Here is a 12860-nt window from a genome sequence, read left to right on the forward strand (position 1 = left end):
CCCTAAGGACCCCCCAAAATCCCCCAGGAACCCCTCCCAAATCCCCCCAAATCTCCCTCAGGACCCCCCAAATCCCCCCAAACTGCCCCAAATCTCCCCCAAATCCCCTCAGGACCCCCCAAATCCCCCCTGAGGAGCCCCCAAATCCCCCCCAAATCCCCCCCAGCACCCCCCAAAGCGCCCCAAATCCCCTCAGGGCCCCCAAATCCCCCCCAAATCACTCCCAGGACCCCCCAAACTGCCCCAAATCTCCCCCAAATCCCCCCCAGATCTCCCCAAATCCCCCCTAAACTGCCCCAAATCCCCCAGGACCCCCCAAAATCCTCCCCAAATCCCCCCCAACCACCCCAAATCCCCCCCAGCACCCCCCAAACTGCCCCAAATATCCCCCAAATCCCCCAGGACCCCCCCCCAAACTGGCCCAAATCCCCCCCAGGACCCCCCAAATCCTCCCCGAACCGCCCCAAATCCCCCCCAAATCCCCCCAGGACCCCCGAAATCCCCCCAAATCACTCCCAGGACCCCCCAAACTGCCCCAAATATCCCCCAAATCCCCCCAAATCCCCCCAAATCCCCCCCAAATCCCCCCAAACTGCCCCAAATCCCCGCAAATCCCCCCCAGATCTCCCCAAATCCTCCCCGAACCGCCCCAAATCCCCCCCAAATCCCCCCAGGACCCCCCAAATCCCCCTCAGGACCCCCCAAACCCCCCCAAATCACTCCCAGGACCCCCCAAACTGCCCCAAATATCCCCCCCAAATCCCCCCTCAGGACCCCCCAAATCCCGCCAAATCTCCCCAAAACCCCCCCAGCACCCCCCAAATCCCCCAGGACCCCCCCAAAACCCTCCCCAAATCCCCCCCAAATCACTCCCAGGACCCCCCAAACTGCCCCAAATATCCCCCAAATCCCCCAGGACCACCCAAAATCCTCCCCAAATCTCCCTCAGAAGCCCCCAAATCCCCCTCAGGACCCCCCAACCCCCCCCAAATCACTCCCAGGACCCCCCAAACTGCCCCAAATCTCCCCCAAATCCCCCCCAGATCTCCCCAAATCCCCCCTAAACTGCCCCAAATCCCCCCAAATCCCCCCAGGACCCCCGAAATCCCCCTCAGGACCCCCCAAACCCTCGCAAATCACTCCCAGGACCCCCCAAACTGCCCCAAATATCCCCCAAAACCCCCCCAGCACCCCCCAAATCCCCCAGGACCCCCCAAAATCTCCCCCAAATCCCCCCCAGATCTCCCCAAATCCCCCCAAACTGCCCCAAATCCCCCCCAAATCCCCCAGGACCCCCCCCAAATCCCCACAAATCCCCCTCAGGGCCCCCCAAATCCCCCCTCAGGACCCCCCAACCCCCCCCAAATCACTCCCAGGACCCCCCAAACTGCCCCAAATATCCCCCAAATCCCCCAGGACCCCCCAAATCCCCCCAAACTGCCCCAAATCCCCCCCAGGACCCCCCAAATCCCCCCCAAATCACTCCCAGGACCCCCCAAACTGCCCCAAATCCCCCCCAGATCTCCCCAAATCCCCCCTAAACTGCCCCAAATCCCCCCAAATCCCCCCAGGACCCCCGAAATCCCCCTCAGGACCCCCCAAAGCCTCCCAAATCACTCCCAGGACCCCCCAAACTGCCCCAAATCTCCCCCAAATCCCCCCCAAATCCCCCCAAACTGCCCCAAATCCCCCCCAAATCCCCCAGGACCCCCCCCAAATCCCCACAAATCCCCCTCAGGGCCCCCCAAATCCCCCCCAAATCCCCCCTCAGGACCCCCCAACCCCCCCCAAATCACTCCCAGGACCCCCCAAACTGCCCCAAATATCCCCCAAATCCCCCCAAACCGCCCCAAATCCCCCTCAGGACCCCCCCAAATCCTCCCCAAAATCTCCCCCAATCCCCCCCAGCCCCCTCCCCCTCCCCTCCCCCCCCCCGCTGACCCCTGCCCCTCCCCCCCCAGTGCCCCCCAGCATCGTCCGCGCCCCCGACCCGGTGGTGGTGGATGAGGGGGGGGAGGGGCGGCTGCTGTGCGAGGCCGAGGGGAGCCCCCTCCCCCCAGGGAGCGTCCGCTGGGGGCGGCTGGTGAGGGGGAGGGGCTGGGGGGGGATTTGGGGGGATTTGGGGGGTCCTGAGGGGGGTTTGGGGGGAGATTTGGGGGGTCCTGAGGGGGATTTGGGGCGGGTTTGGGGGGATCTGGGGGGGATTTGGGGGGTCCTGGGTGGGATTTGGGGGGAGATTTGGGGGGTCCTGAGGGGATTTGGGGAGGTTTTGGGGGGATTTGGGGGGGATTTGGGGGGTCCTGAGGGGATTTGGGGGATATTTGGGGCAGTTTGGGGGGTCCTGGGAGTGATTGGGGGGGGTTGGGAGGTCCTGAGGGGGATTTGGGGAGGATTTTGGGGGGATTTGGGGTGGTTTGGGGGAGATTTGGGGGATCCTGAGGGGGATTTGGGGCGGGTTTGGGGGGATCTGGGGGGGATTTGGGGGGTCCTGAGGGGATTTGGGGCGGTTTTGGGGGGATTTGGGGGGGATTTGGGGGGATTTGGGGGGTCCTGAGGGGGATTTGGGGGGTCTTGAGGGGGATTTGGGGAGGATTTTGGGGGTCCTGAGGGGGATTTGGGGGGGATTTGGGGTGGTTGCGGAGGGATTTGGGGGGTCCTGGGGGGATTTGGGGGGAGATTTGGGAGGGGTTGGGGGTCCTGGGGGGATTTGGGGGGTCCTGAGGGGATTTGGGGCGGTTTTCGGGGGGATTTGGGGGGTCCTGGGTGGGATTTGGGGGGTCTTGAGAGGGGATTTGGGGGGAGATTTGAGGGGTCCTGAGGGGATTTGGGGAGGATTGGGGGTGGTTGGGGGAGATTTGGGGGGTCCTGGGGGGATTTCGGGGGGAGATTTGGGAGGGGTTGGGGGTCCTAGAGGGGATTTGGGGCGGTTTGGGGGGTCCTGGGTGGGATTTGGGGGGTCCTGAGGGGGATTTGGGGGGTCTTGAGGGGGGTTTGGGGGGAGATTTGGGGGGTCCTGAGGGGATTTGGGGAGGTTTTGGGGGGATTTGGGGGGGATTTGGGGGGTCCTGAGGGGATTTGGGGGGAGATTTGGGAGGGGTTGGGGGTCCTAGAGGGGATTTGGGGGGGTCCTGAGGGGATTTGGGGCGGTTTTGGGGGGATTTGGGGAGGATTTTGGGGGTCCTGGGGGATTTGGGGGGGATTTGGGGCGGTTGCGGAGGGATTTGGGGGGTCTTGAGGGGATTTGGGGGAGATTTGGGGCAGTTTGGGGGGTCCTGGGAGTGATTTGGGGGGGGTTGGGAGGTCCTGAGGGGGATTTGGGGAGGATTTTGGGGGGTCCTGGGGGATTTGGGGGGGATTTGGGAGGGGTTGGGGGGTCCTAGAGGGGATTTGGGGGGTCCTGAGGGGATTTGGGGCGGTTTTGAGGGGATTTGGGGGGGATTTGGGGGGTCCTGGGAGTGATTTGGGGGGATTTGGGGGGTCCTGAGGGGGATTTGGGGGCTTCTGAGGGAGATTTGGGGAGGATTTTGGGGGGTCCTGGGGGATTTGGGGGGGATTTGGGGTGGTTGGGGGGAGATTTGGGGGGTCCTGAGGGGATTTGGGGCGGTTTTGGGGAGATTTGGGGCGGTTTTGGGGAGATTTGGGGGATTCTGGGTGGGATTTGGGGGGTCCTGAGAGGATTTGGGGCGGTTTTGGGGGGATTTGGGGTGGTTGGGGGGGATTTGGGGCAGTTTGGGGGGTCCTGGGTGGGATTTGGGGGGTCTTGAGGGGGGTTTGCGGGGAGATTTGGGGGGTCCTGAGGGGATTTGGGGCAGTTTGGGGGGATTTGGGGGATATTTGGGGCAGTTTGGGGGGTCCTGGGAGTGATTTGGGGGGGGGTTGGGAGGTCCTGAGGGGATTTGGGGGGATTTGGGGCGGTTTGGGGGAGATTTGGGGGGGATTTGGGGGGTCCTGAGGGGATTTGGGGGGGTTTTGGGGGGATTTGGGGGGTCCTGAGGGAGTTTGGGGCAGTTTTGGGGGGATTTGGGGCGGTTTTGGGGGGATTTGGGGGCAGTTGGGGGGTCCTGAGAGGGTTTTTGGAGGGATTTGGGCGGATTTTGGGTGGTCCTGGGGAAGATTTGGGGGAGATTTGGGGGGTCCTGAGAGGGTTTTGGGGGAATTTGGGCGGATTTTGGGGTGGTCCTGGGGGAAATTTGGGGGGTCCTGAGGGGATTTGGGGCAGTTTGGGGGGGATTTGGGGGGTCCTGAGAGGGATTTTTGGGGGATTTGGGGGGTCCTGAGGGGATTTGGGGGGATTTTTTGGGGCTTTTTTGGGGCTTTTTTGGGGCTGGTTTTAGGAATATTCGGGGGCTGTTTTGGGGTTTTTTGGGGGATATTTTGGGGTTTTTTAGGGGCTGTTTTGAGGCCGTTTTGGGGCGGTTTGGGGGCGTTTAGGGGGGATCGTTTTAGGAATATTTTGGGGTTATTTTGGGGTTTTTTCAGGAATATGTGGGGGTTCTTTTGGGGCTGATTTTGAGGTATTTTTAGGAATATTTTGGGGTTTTTTGGGGCTATTTTGGGGTTATTTTTGGGGCTATTTTGGGGGTATTTTTTAGGAATATTTGGGGGATATTGTGGGGTTATTTTGGGGCTATTTTTAGGGTTTTTTTGGGGTTATTTTGGGGCTATTTTGGGGCTATTTTGGGGCTATTTTTTAGGAATATTTGAGGCTATTTTGGGGCTATTTTTAGGAATTTTTGGGGCTATTTTGGGGTTCTTTTGGGGCTATTTTGGGGCTATTTTTTAGGACTATTTGGGGCTATTTTGAGGAATATTTGGGGCTATTTCGGGGCTATTTTGGGGCTGTTTTGGGGTTATTTCGGGGCTATTTTGGGGGTATTGTTTAGGACTATTTGGGGCTATTTTGGGGCTGTCCTGAGGGTATTTTTGGGGTTATTTTTAAGAATATTTGGGGCTATTTCGGGGCTATTTTGGGGTTCTTTTTAGGAATATTTGGGGCGATTTTGGGGCTGTCCTGAAAGTAATTTCGGGGCTATTTTGGGGCTATTTTGGGGTTATTTTAATGAGTATTTTGGGGCTATTTTGGGGCTATTTTGGGGGCAATTTTTAGGAATATTTGAGGCTATTTTTGGGGCTATTTTTAGGAATTTTTGGGGCTATTTTGGGGTTCTTTTGGGGCTATTTTGGAGGTATTTTTTAGGAATATTTGGGGCTATTTTGGGGCTGTCCTGAGGGTATTTTTGGGGTTATTTTTAAGAATATTTGGGGCTATTTCGGGGCTATTTTGGGGTTCTTTTAATGAATATTTTGGGGCTATTTTGGGGGTATTTTTTAGGAATATTTGAGGCTATTTTTGGGGCTATTTTTAGGAATTTTTGGGGCTATTTTGGGGTTCTTTCGGGGCTATTTTGGGGTTATTTTTAGGAATATTTGGGGCTATTTCGGGGCTATTTTGGGGTTATTTTGGGGCTATTTTGGAGCTATTTTTAGGAATATTTCGGGGCTATTTCGGGGCTATTTTGGGGTATTTTTGGGCTATTTTGGGGGGTATTTTTTAGGACTATTTGGGGCTATTTTGGGGCTGTCCTGAGGGTATTTTTGGGGTTATTTTTAAGAATATTTGGGGCTATTTCGGGGCTATTTTGGGGTTCTTTTTAGGAATATTTGGGGCGATTTTGGGGCTGTCCTGAAAGTAATTTCGGGGCTATTTTGGGGCTATTTTTAGGAATCTTTGGGGCTATTTTGGGGCGATTTCGGGGCTATTTTGGGGTATTTTTGGGCTATTTTGGGGGGTATTTTTTAGGACTATTTGGGGCTATTTTGGGGCTGTCCTGAGGGTATTTTTGGGGTTATTTTTAAGAATATTTGGGGCTATTTCGGGGCTATTTTGGGGTTATTTTAATGAATATTTTGGGGCTATTTTGGGGGTATTTTTTAGGAATATTTGAGGCTATTTTGGGGCTATTTTTAGGAATTTTTGGGGCTATTTTGGGGTTCTTTTGGGGCTATTTTGGGGATAATTTTTAGGAATATTTGGGGCTATTTTGGGGCTGTCCTGAGGGTATTTTTGGGGTTATTTTTAAGAATATTTGAGGCTATTTCGGGGCTATTTTGGGGTTCTTTTGGGGCTATTTTGGAGCTATTTTTAGGAATATTTGGGGCTATTTCGGGGCTATTTTGGGGTATTTTTGGGCTATTTTGGGGGTATTTTTTAGGACTATTTGGGGCTATTTTGGGGTATTTTTAGGAATATTTGGGGCTATTTCGGGGGTATTTTGGGGTATTTTTGGGCTATTTTGGGGGTATTTTTTAGGACTATTTGGGGCTATTTTGGGGTATTTTTAGGAATATTTGGGGCTATTTCGGGGCTATTTTGGGGTATTTTTGGGCTATTTTGGGGGTATTTTTTAGGACTATTTGGGGCTATTTTGGGGTATTTTTAGGAATATTTGGGGCTATTTCGGGGCTATTTTGGGGTATTTTTGGGCTATTTTGGGGGTATTTTTTAGGATTATTTGGGGCTATTTTGGGGCTGTCCTGAGGGTATTTTTGGGGTTATTTTAAAGAATATTTGGGGCAATTTCGGGGCTATTTTGGGGTTCTTTTTAGGAATATTTGGGGCGATTTTGGGGCTGTCCTGAAAGTAATTTCGGGGCTATTTTGGGGTTATTTTAATGAATATTTTGGGGCTATTTTGGGGTTATTTTTTAGGAATAGTTGAGGCTATTTTGGGGCTATTTTTAGGAATTTTTGGGGCTATTTTGGGGTTCTTTCGGGGCTATTTTGGGGGTAATTTTTAGGACTATTTGGGGCTATTTTGGGGCTGTCCTGAGGGTATTTTTGGGGTTATTTTTAAGAATATCTGGCGCTATTTCGGGGCTATTTTGGGGTTCTTTTTAGGAATTTTTGGGGCTGTCCTGAAAGTAATTTCGGGGTATTTTGGGGCTATTTTGGGGTTATTTTAATGAATATTTTGGGGCTATTTTGGGGGTATTTTTTAGGAATATTTGAGGCTATTTTGGGGCTATTTTTAGGAATTTTTGGGGCTATTTTGGGGTTCTTTTGGGGCTATTTTGGAGGTATTTTTTAGGACTATTTGGGGCTATTTTGGGGCTGTCCTGAGGGTATTTTTGGGGTTATTTTTAAGAATATTTGAGGCTATTTCGGGGCTATTTTGGGGTTCTTTTTAGGAATATTTGGGGCGATTTTGGGGCTGTCCTGAAAGTAATTTCGGGGCTATTTCGGGGCTGTTTTGGGGTTCTTTCGGGGTTATTTTGGGGTTATTTCGGGGCTGGTTTGGGGTTCTTTTGGGGCTGAGCCCCTTTTCCCATTTTTTCCCATCATTCCCAGGGCGATCCCGGCTCCCCCCCCCTGGAGCTGCCCCCGGAGCTGCGGCCGGAGCCGGGGGGGGGTCCCGGGGGGGCCCTGCGGGTGTCGGGGGCGCGGCGGGAGCTGGGGGGACCCTACGAGTGCCGGGTGGACTCGGGGGTGCCCCCCCCGGCCAGGGCGATCGTGCGGCTGGTGGTCAGATGTGAGGGGGAGGGGCGAAAGGGGGAGGGGCTGAAGGGGGAGGGGCGAAAGGGGGAGGGGTTGAAGGGGGAGGGGCTTAAAGGGGGAGGGGTTGAAGGGGGAGGGGCGAAAGGGGGAGGGGTTGAAGGGGAGGGGCGAAAAGGGGAGGGGTTAAAGGGGGAGGGGCGAAAGGGGGAGGGGCGAAAGGGGGAGGGGTGAAAGGGGGAGGGGCGAAAGGGGGAGGGGCGAAAGGGGGAGGGGTTAAAGGGGGAGGGGCTCAAAGGGGGAGGGGTTAAAGGGGGAGGGGTTGAAGGGGGAGGGGCGAAAGGGGGAGGGGCGAAAGGGGGAGGGGCTTAAAGGGGGAGGGGTTGAAGGGGGAGGGGCTAAAGGGGGAGGGGCCCAAAGGGGGAGGGGCTTAAGGCGGAGGGGTGAAAGGGGATGGGGCGAAAGGGGGAGGGGTGAAAGGGGGAGGGGCCCAAAGGGGGAGGGGTTAAAGGGGAGGGGTTAAAGGGGGAGGGGTTGAAGGGGGAGGGGCAAAAGGGGAGGGGCTAAAGGGGGAGGGGTTAAAGGGGGAGGGGTTGAAGGGGGAGGGGCCCAAAAGCGGAGGGGTGAAAGGGGGAGGGGCTTAAAGGGGGAGGGGCTTAAAGGGGGAGGGGTGAAAGGGGGAGGGGCCCAAAGGGGGCGGGGCTAAAGGGGAGGGGCTTAAAGGGGGAGGGGCTTAAAGGGGAGGGGTCAAAGGGGGAGGGGTGAAAGGGGGAGGGGTAAAAGGGGGAGGGGAGGAGCCAACAGGAAAAGGGGGCGGGTCTTGAAAGAATTGGGGCAAAGGGGGCGGGGCCAATTCGTGGGCGTGGCCTCAATGGGGGGGTGGATCAACCAATGGGTGCATCCAGCAGGGGGCGCCCTCCCACTGAACCCCTCCCCTCCCCCTCCCCCAATTTCAGACGGTCCCGAGATGGAGGCGGAGCCAGAGGAGGGGGCGGGGCCGGGGGCGGGGCCGGGGGCGGGGCCGGGGGCGGTGCTGGTCCCCGAGGGGGCGGAGTCAGCGCAGCTGCGGTGCCGAGCCCGGGGAGTGCCCGGGGTGGAGCTGAACTGGGAGAGGAACGGGCACGGCCTGAGCACCGGGGAGCCGGGGTGAGGCAACTGGGAGGGACTGGGAGGGACTGGGAGGGGATTGGGAGGGACTGGGAGGGACTGGGAGGGAACTGGGAGAGACTGGGAGGGGACTGGGGGATACTGGGAGGGACTGGGAGGGGATTGGGAGGGGACTGGGGGATACTGGGAGGGACTGGGAGGGTACTGGGAGGGGATTGGGAGGGACTGGGAGTTACTGGGAGGGACTGGGAGGGTACTGGGAGGGGATTGGGGTCAACTGGGAGGGGCCAAGGTGGACTGGGTTCAATTGGATCAAACTGGGAAAGATTGGGCTCAAACTGGAACGAACTGGGATGGACTGGGGGCTACTGGGCAAAACAGCAATCCCCTCCCAGTCCCTCCCAATCCCCTCCCAGTCCCCTCCCAGTCCCCTCCCAGTCCCTCCCAATCCCCTCCCAGTCCCCTCCCAGTCCCCTCCCAGTCCCTCCCAGTCCCCTCCCAATCCCCTCCCAGTCCCTCCCAGTCCCTCCCAGTCCCCTCCCACTCCCTCCCAGTCCCTCCCAATCCCCTCCCAGTCCCTCCCAGCCCCACCCTGACCCCACTCTCCCCCATACTGGTCCCAGTTCCCAGTTCCAGGAGCGCCAGTGGCGGGAGGGGCCCTGGACCAGCTCCGTGCTCAGCGTGGCCAACGTCACCGGGGCCCGCGCCCGCCTGCGCCGCCTCTTCCTCCGCTCCCACCAGTCCTCCCAGTCCTCCCAGTTCCCCCGGCCCCGTTACCGCTACCAGAACCAACCCCCGGCCCCCCCGGACTGGGAGGACTGGGAGCACTGGGAGAGCCGCAACGGCACCATCGGCGTCTTCGTCTGCGTGGCCCGGAACGAGCGCGGGAGCGTCCGGAGGAGCCTCCGGCTGCAACTGGGAGGTGGGACTGGGGAACTGGGAGGGACTGGGAGGGGACTGGGAGGGACTGGGAGGGAACTGGGATGGAACTGGGAGGGGCTGGGAGGGACTGGGAAGGAACTGGGAGGGACTGGGAAGGAACTGGGAGGGACTGGGAGGGAACTGGGAGGGACTGGGAGGGACTGGGAAGGAACTGGGAGGGACTGGGAGGGAACTGGGAGGGACTGGGAGGGAACTGGGTTATACTGGGAGGGACTGGGAGGGAACTCGGAGGGACTGGGAGGGACTGAGAGGGAACTGGGTTATACTGGGAGAGACTGGGAGGGAACTGGGAGGGACTGGGAAGGACTGGGAGGGAACTGGGAGGGACTGGGAGTGGATTGGGAGAGACTGGGAGGGACTGGGAGGCAACTGGGAGGCAACTGGGACGGACTGGGATGGACTGGTAGGGTACTGGGAGGGAACTGGGATGGACTGGGATGGAACTGGGAGGGATGGGGAAGGACTAGGAGGGAACTGGGAGGGACTGCGAGGCGACTGGGAGGGACTGGGAGGGACTGGAAGGGGACTGGGAGGGGACTGGAAGGGGACTGGGAGGGGACTGGGTTATACTGGGAATTACTGGGAGGGACTGGGAGGGCCTGCGGGGAACTGGGAGGGTTCCAGATGGCACTGGGACCATACTGGGACCATACTGGGCTGATACTGGGAGCACTGGGATGGTTCCCCTCCCCCCCCAGACCGGCCGGACCCCCCCCGGGCCCTGCGGCTCTCGGGGCTCTCGGGGACCTCCCTGAGCCTCTCGTGGCTCCCCGGCTTCGATGGCGGCCTCCCCCAGCACTTCCTGCTCCGGTAGGGGGCGCCCTTCCTCAAAAAAACCCCCCCACTTCCTGCGGCGTGTGATGTCACTTCCTGTCCGCCCACCCCAACTTCCGGTTTCCGGGCTCTTTCCGCTCCTCACTTCCGCTCCCTCCCCCGCCCCACCCCCCCCCCCAGTGCGGAAGGTCCGGACGCCCCTCCCCCACCCGCTGCTCTCGTCACTTCCGGTTTCTCCATCACGCTGAGCGGGCTCCGCCCGGCCACGCCCTATGACGTCACCGTGCGCGCCCGCAACGCCCGCGGCGACAGCGCCCCCGTGCGGCTGAGAGCCGTCACTTCCGGTAGGGACCTGAGAGTGCGGCGGAAGTGGGGTTTGGAACCGGAAATGACGTGAGGATGGGGTGGGTGGGGCTTGGGGTTGACCGCCGGAAGTGGTTGGAGGCTGACTTCCGGTTCGAACCCGGAAGTTGTGGATTAGCCGGGGTGGGAATTCTGAGAAGCGGAAGTGAAGTGGGTTTAGACCGGAAGTGGGCGGGGAAAAGGCAGGAAGTGGCTGGGTGGGGTCGGAAACAAGGGCGGAAACCGGAAGCGGAAGTCGAAGCAGTACCGGAAGTCGGACAAAGGAGCGGAAGTGGCAGTCTTGTGAGTCGGGGGGTGTGGCCGGAAACGCAAGGCATAACGGGATCGCACCGGAAGTAAACAGGAAGTGCCCCGGAGCTGGCCGGAAGTGCCGTTTCTCCCCCTTCCCCCCCCCCAGCCGGTCCCAAAGCTCCGCCCCCGGTGCGGGAGGAGCCGCCGGTGGCGCCCCCCAGCGGCTCGGAGGACTCGGCCTCGCCCGTCCTGGTGGGGGCGCTGAGCGCCCTGGGGGGGCTCCTCCTGCCCGGCCTCGGGGGGGCGCTCTGCTACTTCCGGTGGCGGCGCCGGCGCCCCCTGGCGGCCACGCCCGGAGATGAGCAGGTGAGGGGGGAGGGGCGGATTTTGGGGTGGGGGAGGGGCGGTTCCGGGGTGGGGGAGGGGCGGGTTTTGGGGTGGGGGAGGGGCGGGTTTAGGGGTGATTTTTGGGGTGGGGGAGGGGCGGTTTTGGGGAGGAGGAGCGGCGGTTTTGGGGTGGGGGATGGGCGGTTTAAGGGTGGGGGAGGGGCGGTTCCAGGGGTGGGGGAGGGGCGGATTTCGGGGTGGGGGAGGGGCGGTTTGGGGGTGGGGGAGGGGCGGGATTAGGGCTGATTTTAGGGGTGGGGGAGGGGCGGTTTGAGGGTGGGGGAGGGGCGGTTTTAGCTGGGAAAAGGCTGATTTTTGGGGTGGGGGAGGGCCGGTTTTGGGGTGGGGGAGGGGCGGATTTCGGGGTGATTTTTGGGGTGGGGGAGGGGCGCTCCCAGGAGGGGCTCTCCCCCCCTAAACCCCGTCCCTCCCCCCCCTCCCCCCACCCCCAGCCGAGCTCCGAAGGCTTCCGGGGCCCCCCCAGCGCCGGCTCCGCCCCCTGGGAGCCCCCCAAGGGTGAGTGGGGGGAGGGGCGGGGGAGGACGGGGGGGGGAGGGGCGGTGCCCATCCCCCACCCCTCACCCGCCTCTCCCCTCCCCCCCCCCCAGGTGCGGAACCCCACCCGTACGAGGAGGTGGAGCCGTGGGGGGGCTACGAGGAGGTGAGGGGGGGGGAGGGGCTGGGGGTGGGGGAGGGGGAGGTTGGGACTCGGAGGGTGGGGGAGGGGCCACGGGAGTCGTCGTGGGGGTGGGGGAGGGGCGGGAAAAGGGGGTGCGGGAGTGGGGGAGGGGCCTGAGGTGGGGGAGGGGCGGCAGGAGATGCTTTGGGGGTGGGGGAGGGGCGGGGAAAGGGATCCAAGGGGTGGGGGAGGGGCCTGGGGTGGGGGAGGGGCCTGGGGTGGGGGAGGGGCGGGAAAAGGGGGTGCAGGGGTTGGGGAGGGGCCTGAGGAGGGGGAGGGGCGGCCGGAGATGCTTTGGGGGAGTGGGGGAGGGGCTTGAGGTGGGGGAGGGGCAGAGAAAGGGGGTGCAGGGGGTGGGGGAGGGGCCTGAGTTGGGGGAGGGGCCTGAGGAGGGGGAGGGGCTTGAGGTGGGGGAGGGGCGGCCGGAGATGCTTTTAAGGGGGTGGGGGAGGGGCGATGGGCCCCTGGCCCCGCCCCCACCGCTCGCCCCTCCCCCCCCAGGTGCCCCCGGAGCCGCTCGTGACCCCCCAGGGGGAGCTGGTCTGAGGTGGGGGAGGGGCCTCGCTCCAGGCCCCGCCCCCTCCCCGAAAATAAACCCCGCCCCCCCCCTCCCCAAGGGCTCCTGGTGTCAGCCAATCAGGGCAGGGCAGCGGCCACGCCCCTTCCCAGTTCAAAGCGGTTTGAAACCAGTGCCTCCCAGTTCGTCCCAGTCCCTCTCAGTTCATTCCAGTCCCTCCCAGTTTGTTCCAGTTGTCCCCAGTCCTTCCTTGTTCCTGCAGAGTCCCTTCCCAGTTCGTCCCAGTTCCCTCCCAGTTCCTCGCACTCCCTTCCCAGTTCATCCCAGTCACTCCCAGTTTGTCCTAGTTCGTTCCAGTTTCTCCCAATC

At 60.5% G+C, this 12860-nt stretch overlaps 1 protein-coding gene across 1 annotated transcript in view; it reads left to right on the forward strand.

Moving 5' to 3' along the window:
- The window catches only part of NPHS1 (NPHS1 adhesion molecule, nephrin), a gene marked incomplete at both ends in the record, with an annotated part of 55263 nt that extends 42743 nt beyond the window's left edge, over window positions 1–12520 (forward strand). The window contains 10 exons of the mRNA XM_082299893.1: window positions 1962–2083; window positions 7348–7528; window positions 8505–8637; window positions 9222–9520; window positions 10239–10350; window positions 10495–10658; window positions 11075–11274; window positions 11748–11811; window positions 11904–11956; window positions 12476–12520. Coding sequence (XP_082156019.1) covers window positions 1962–2083; window positions 7348–7528; window positions 8505–8637; window positions 9222–9520; window positions 10239–10350; window positions 10495–10658; window positions 11075–11274; window positions 11748–11811; window positions 11904–11956; window positions 12476–12520 — 1373 coding nt within the window. The remainder of the gene's footprint in view (window positions 1–1961; window positions 2084–7347; window positions 7529–8504; window positions 8638–9221; window positions 9521–10238; window positions 10351–10494; window positions 10659–11074; window positions 11275–11747; window positions 11812–11903; window positions 11957–12475) is intronic.
- Between the last annotated feature and the right edge of the window lie 340 nt (window positions 12521–12860).

The sequence above is a fragment of the Coloeus monedula genome (genome assembly GCF_965178545.1).
Source record: "Coloeus monedula genome assembly, chromosome: 35".
Classification (NCBI taxonomy): domain Eukaryota; kingdom Metazoa; phylum Chordata; class Aves; order Passeriformes; family Corvidae; genus Coloeus; species Coloeus monedula.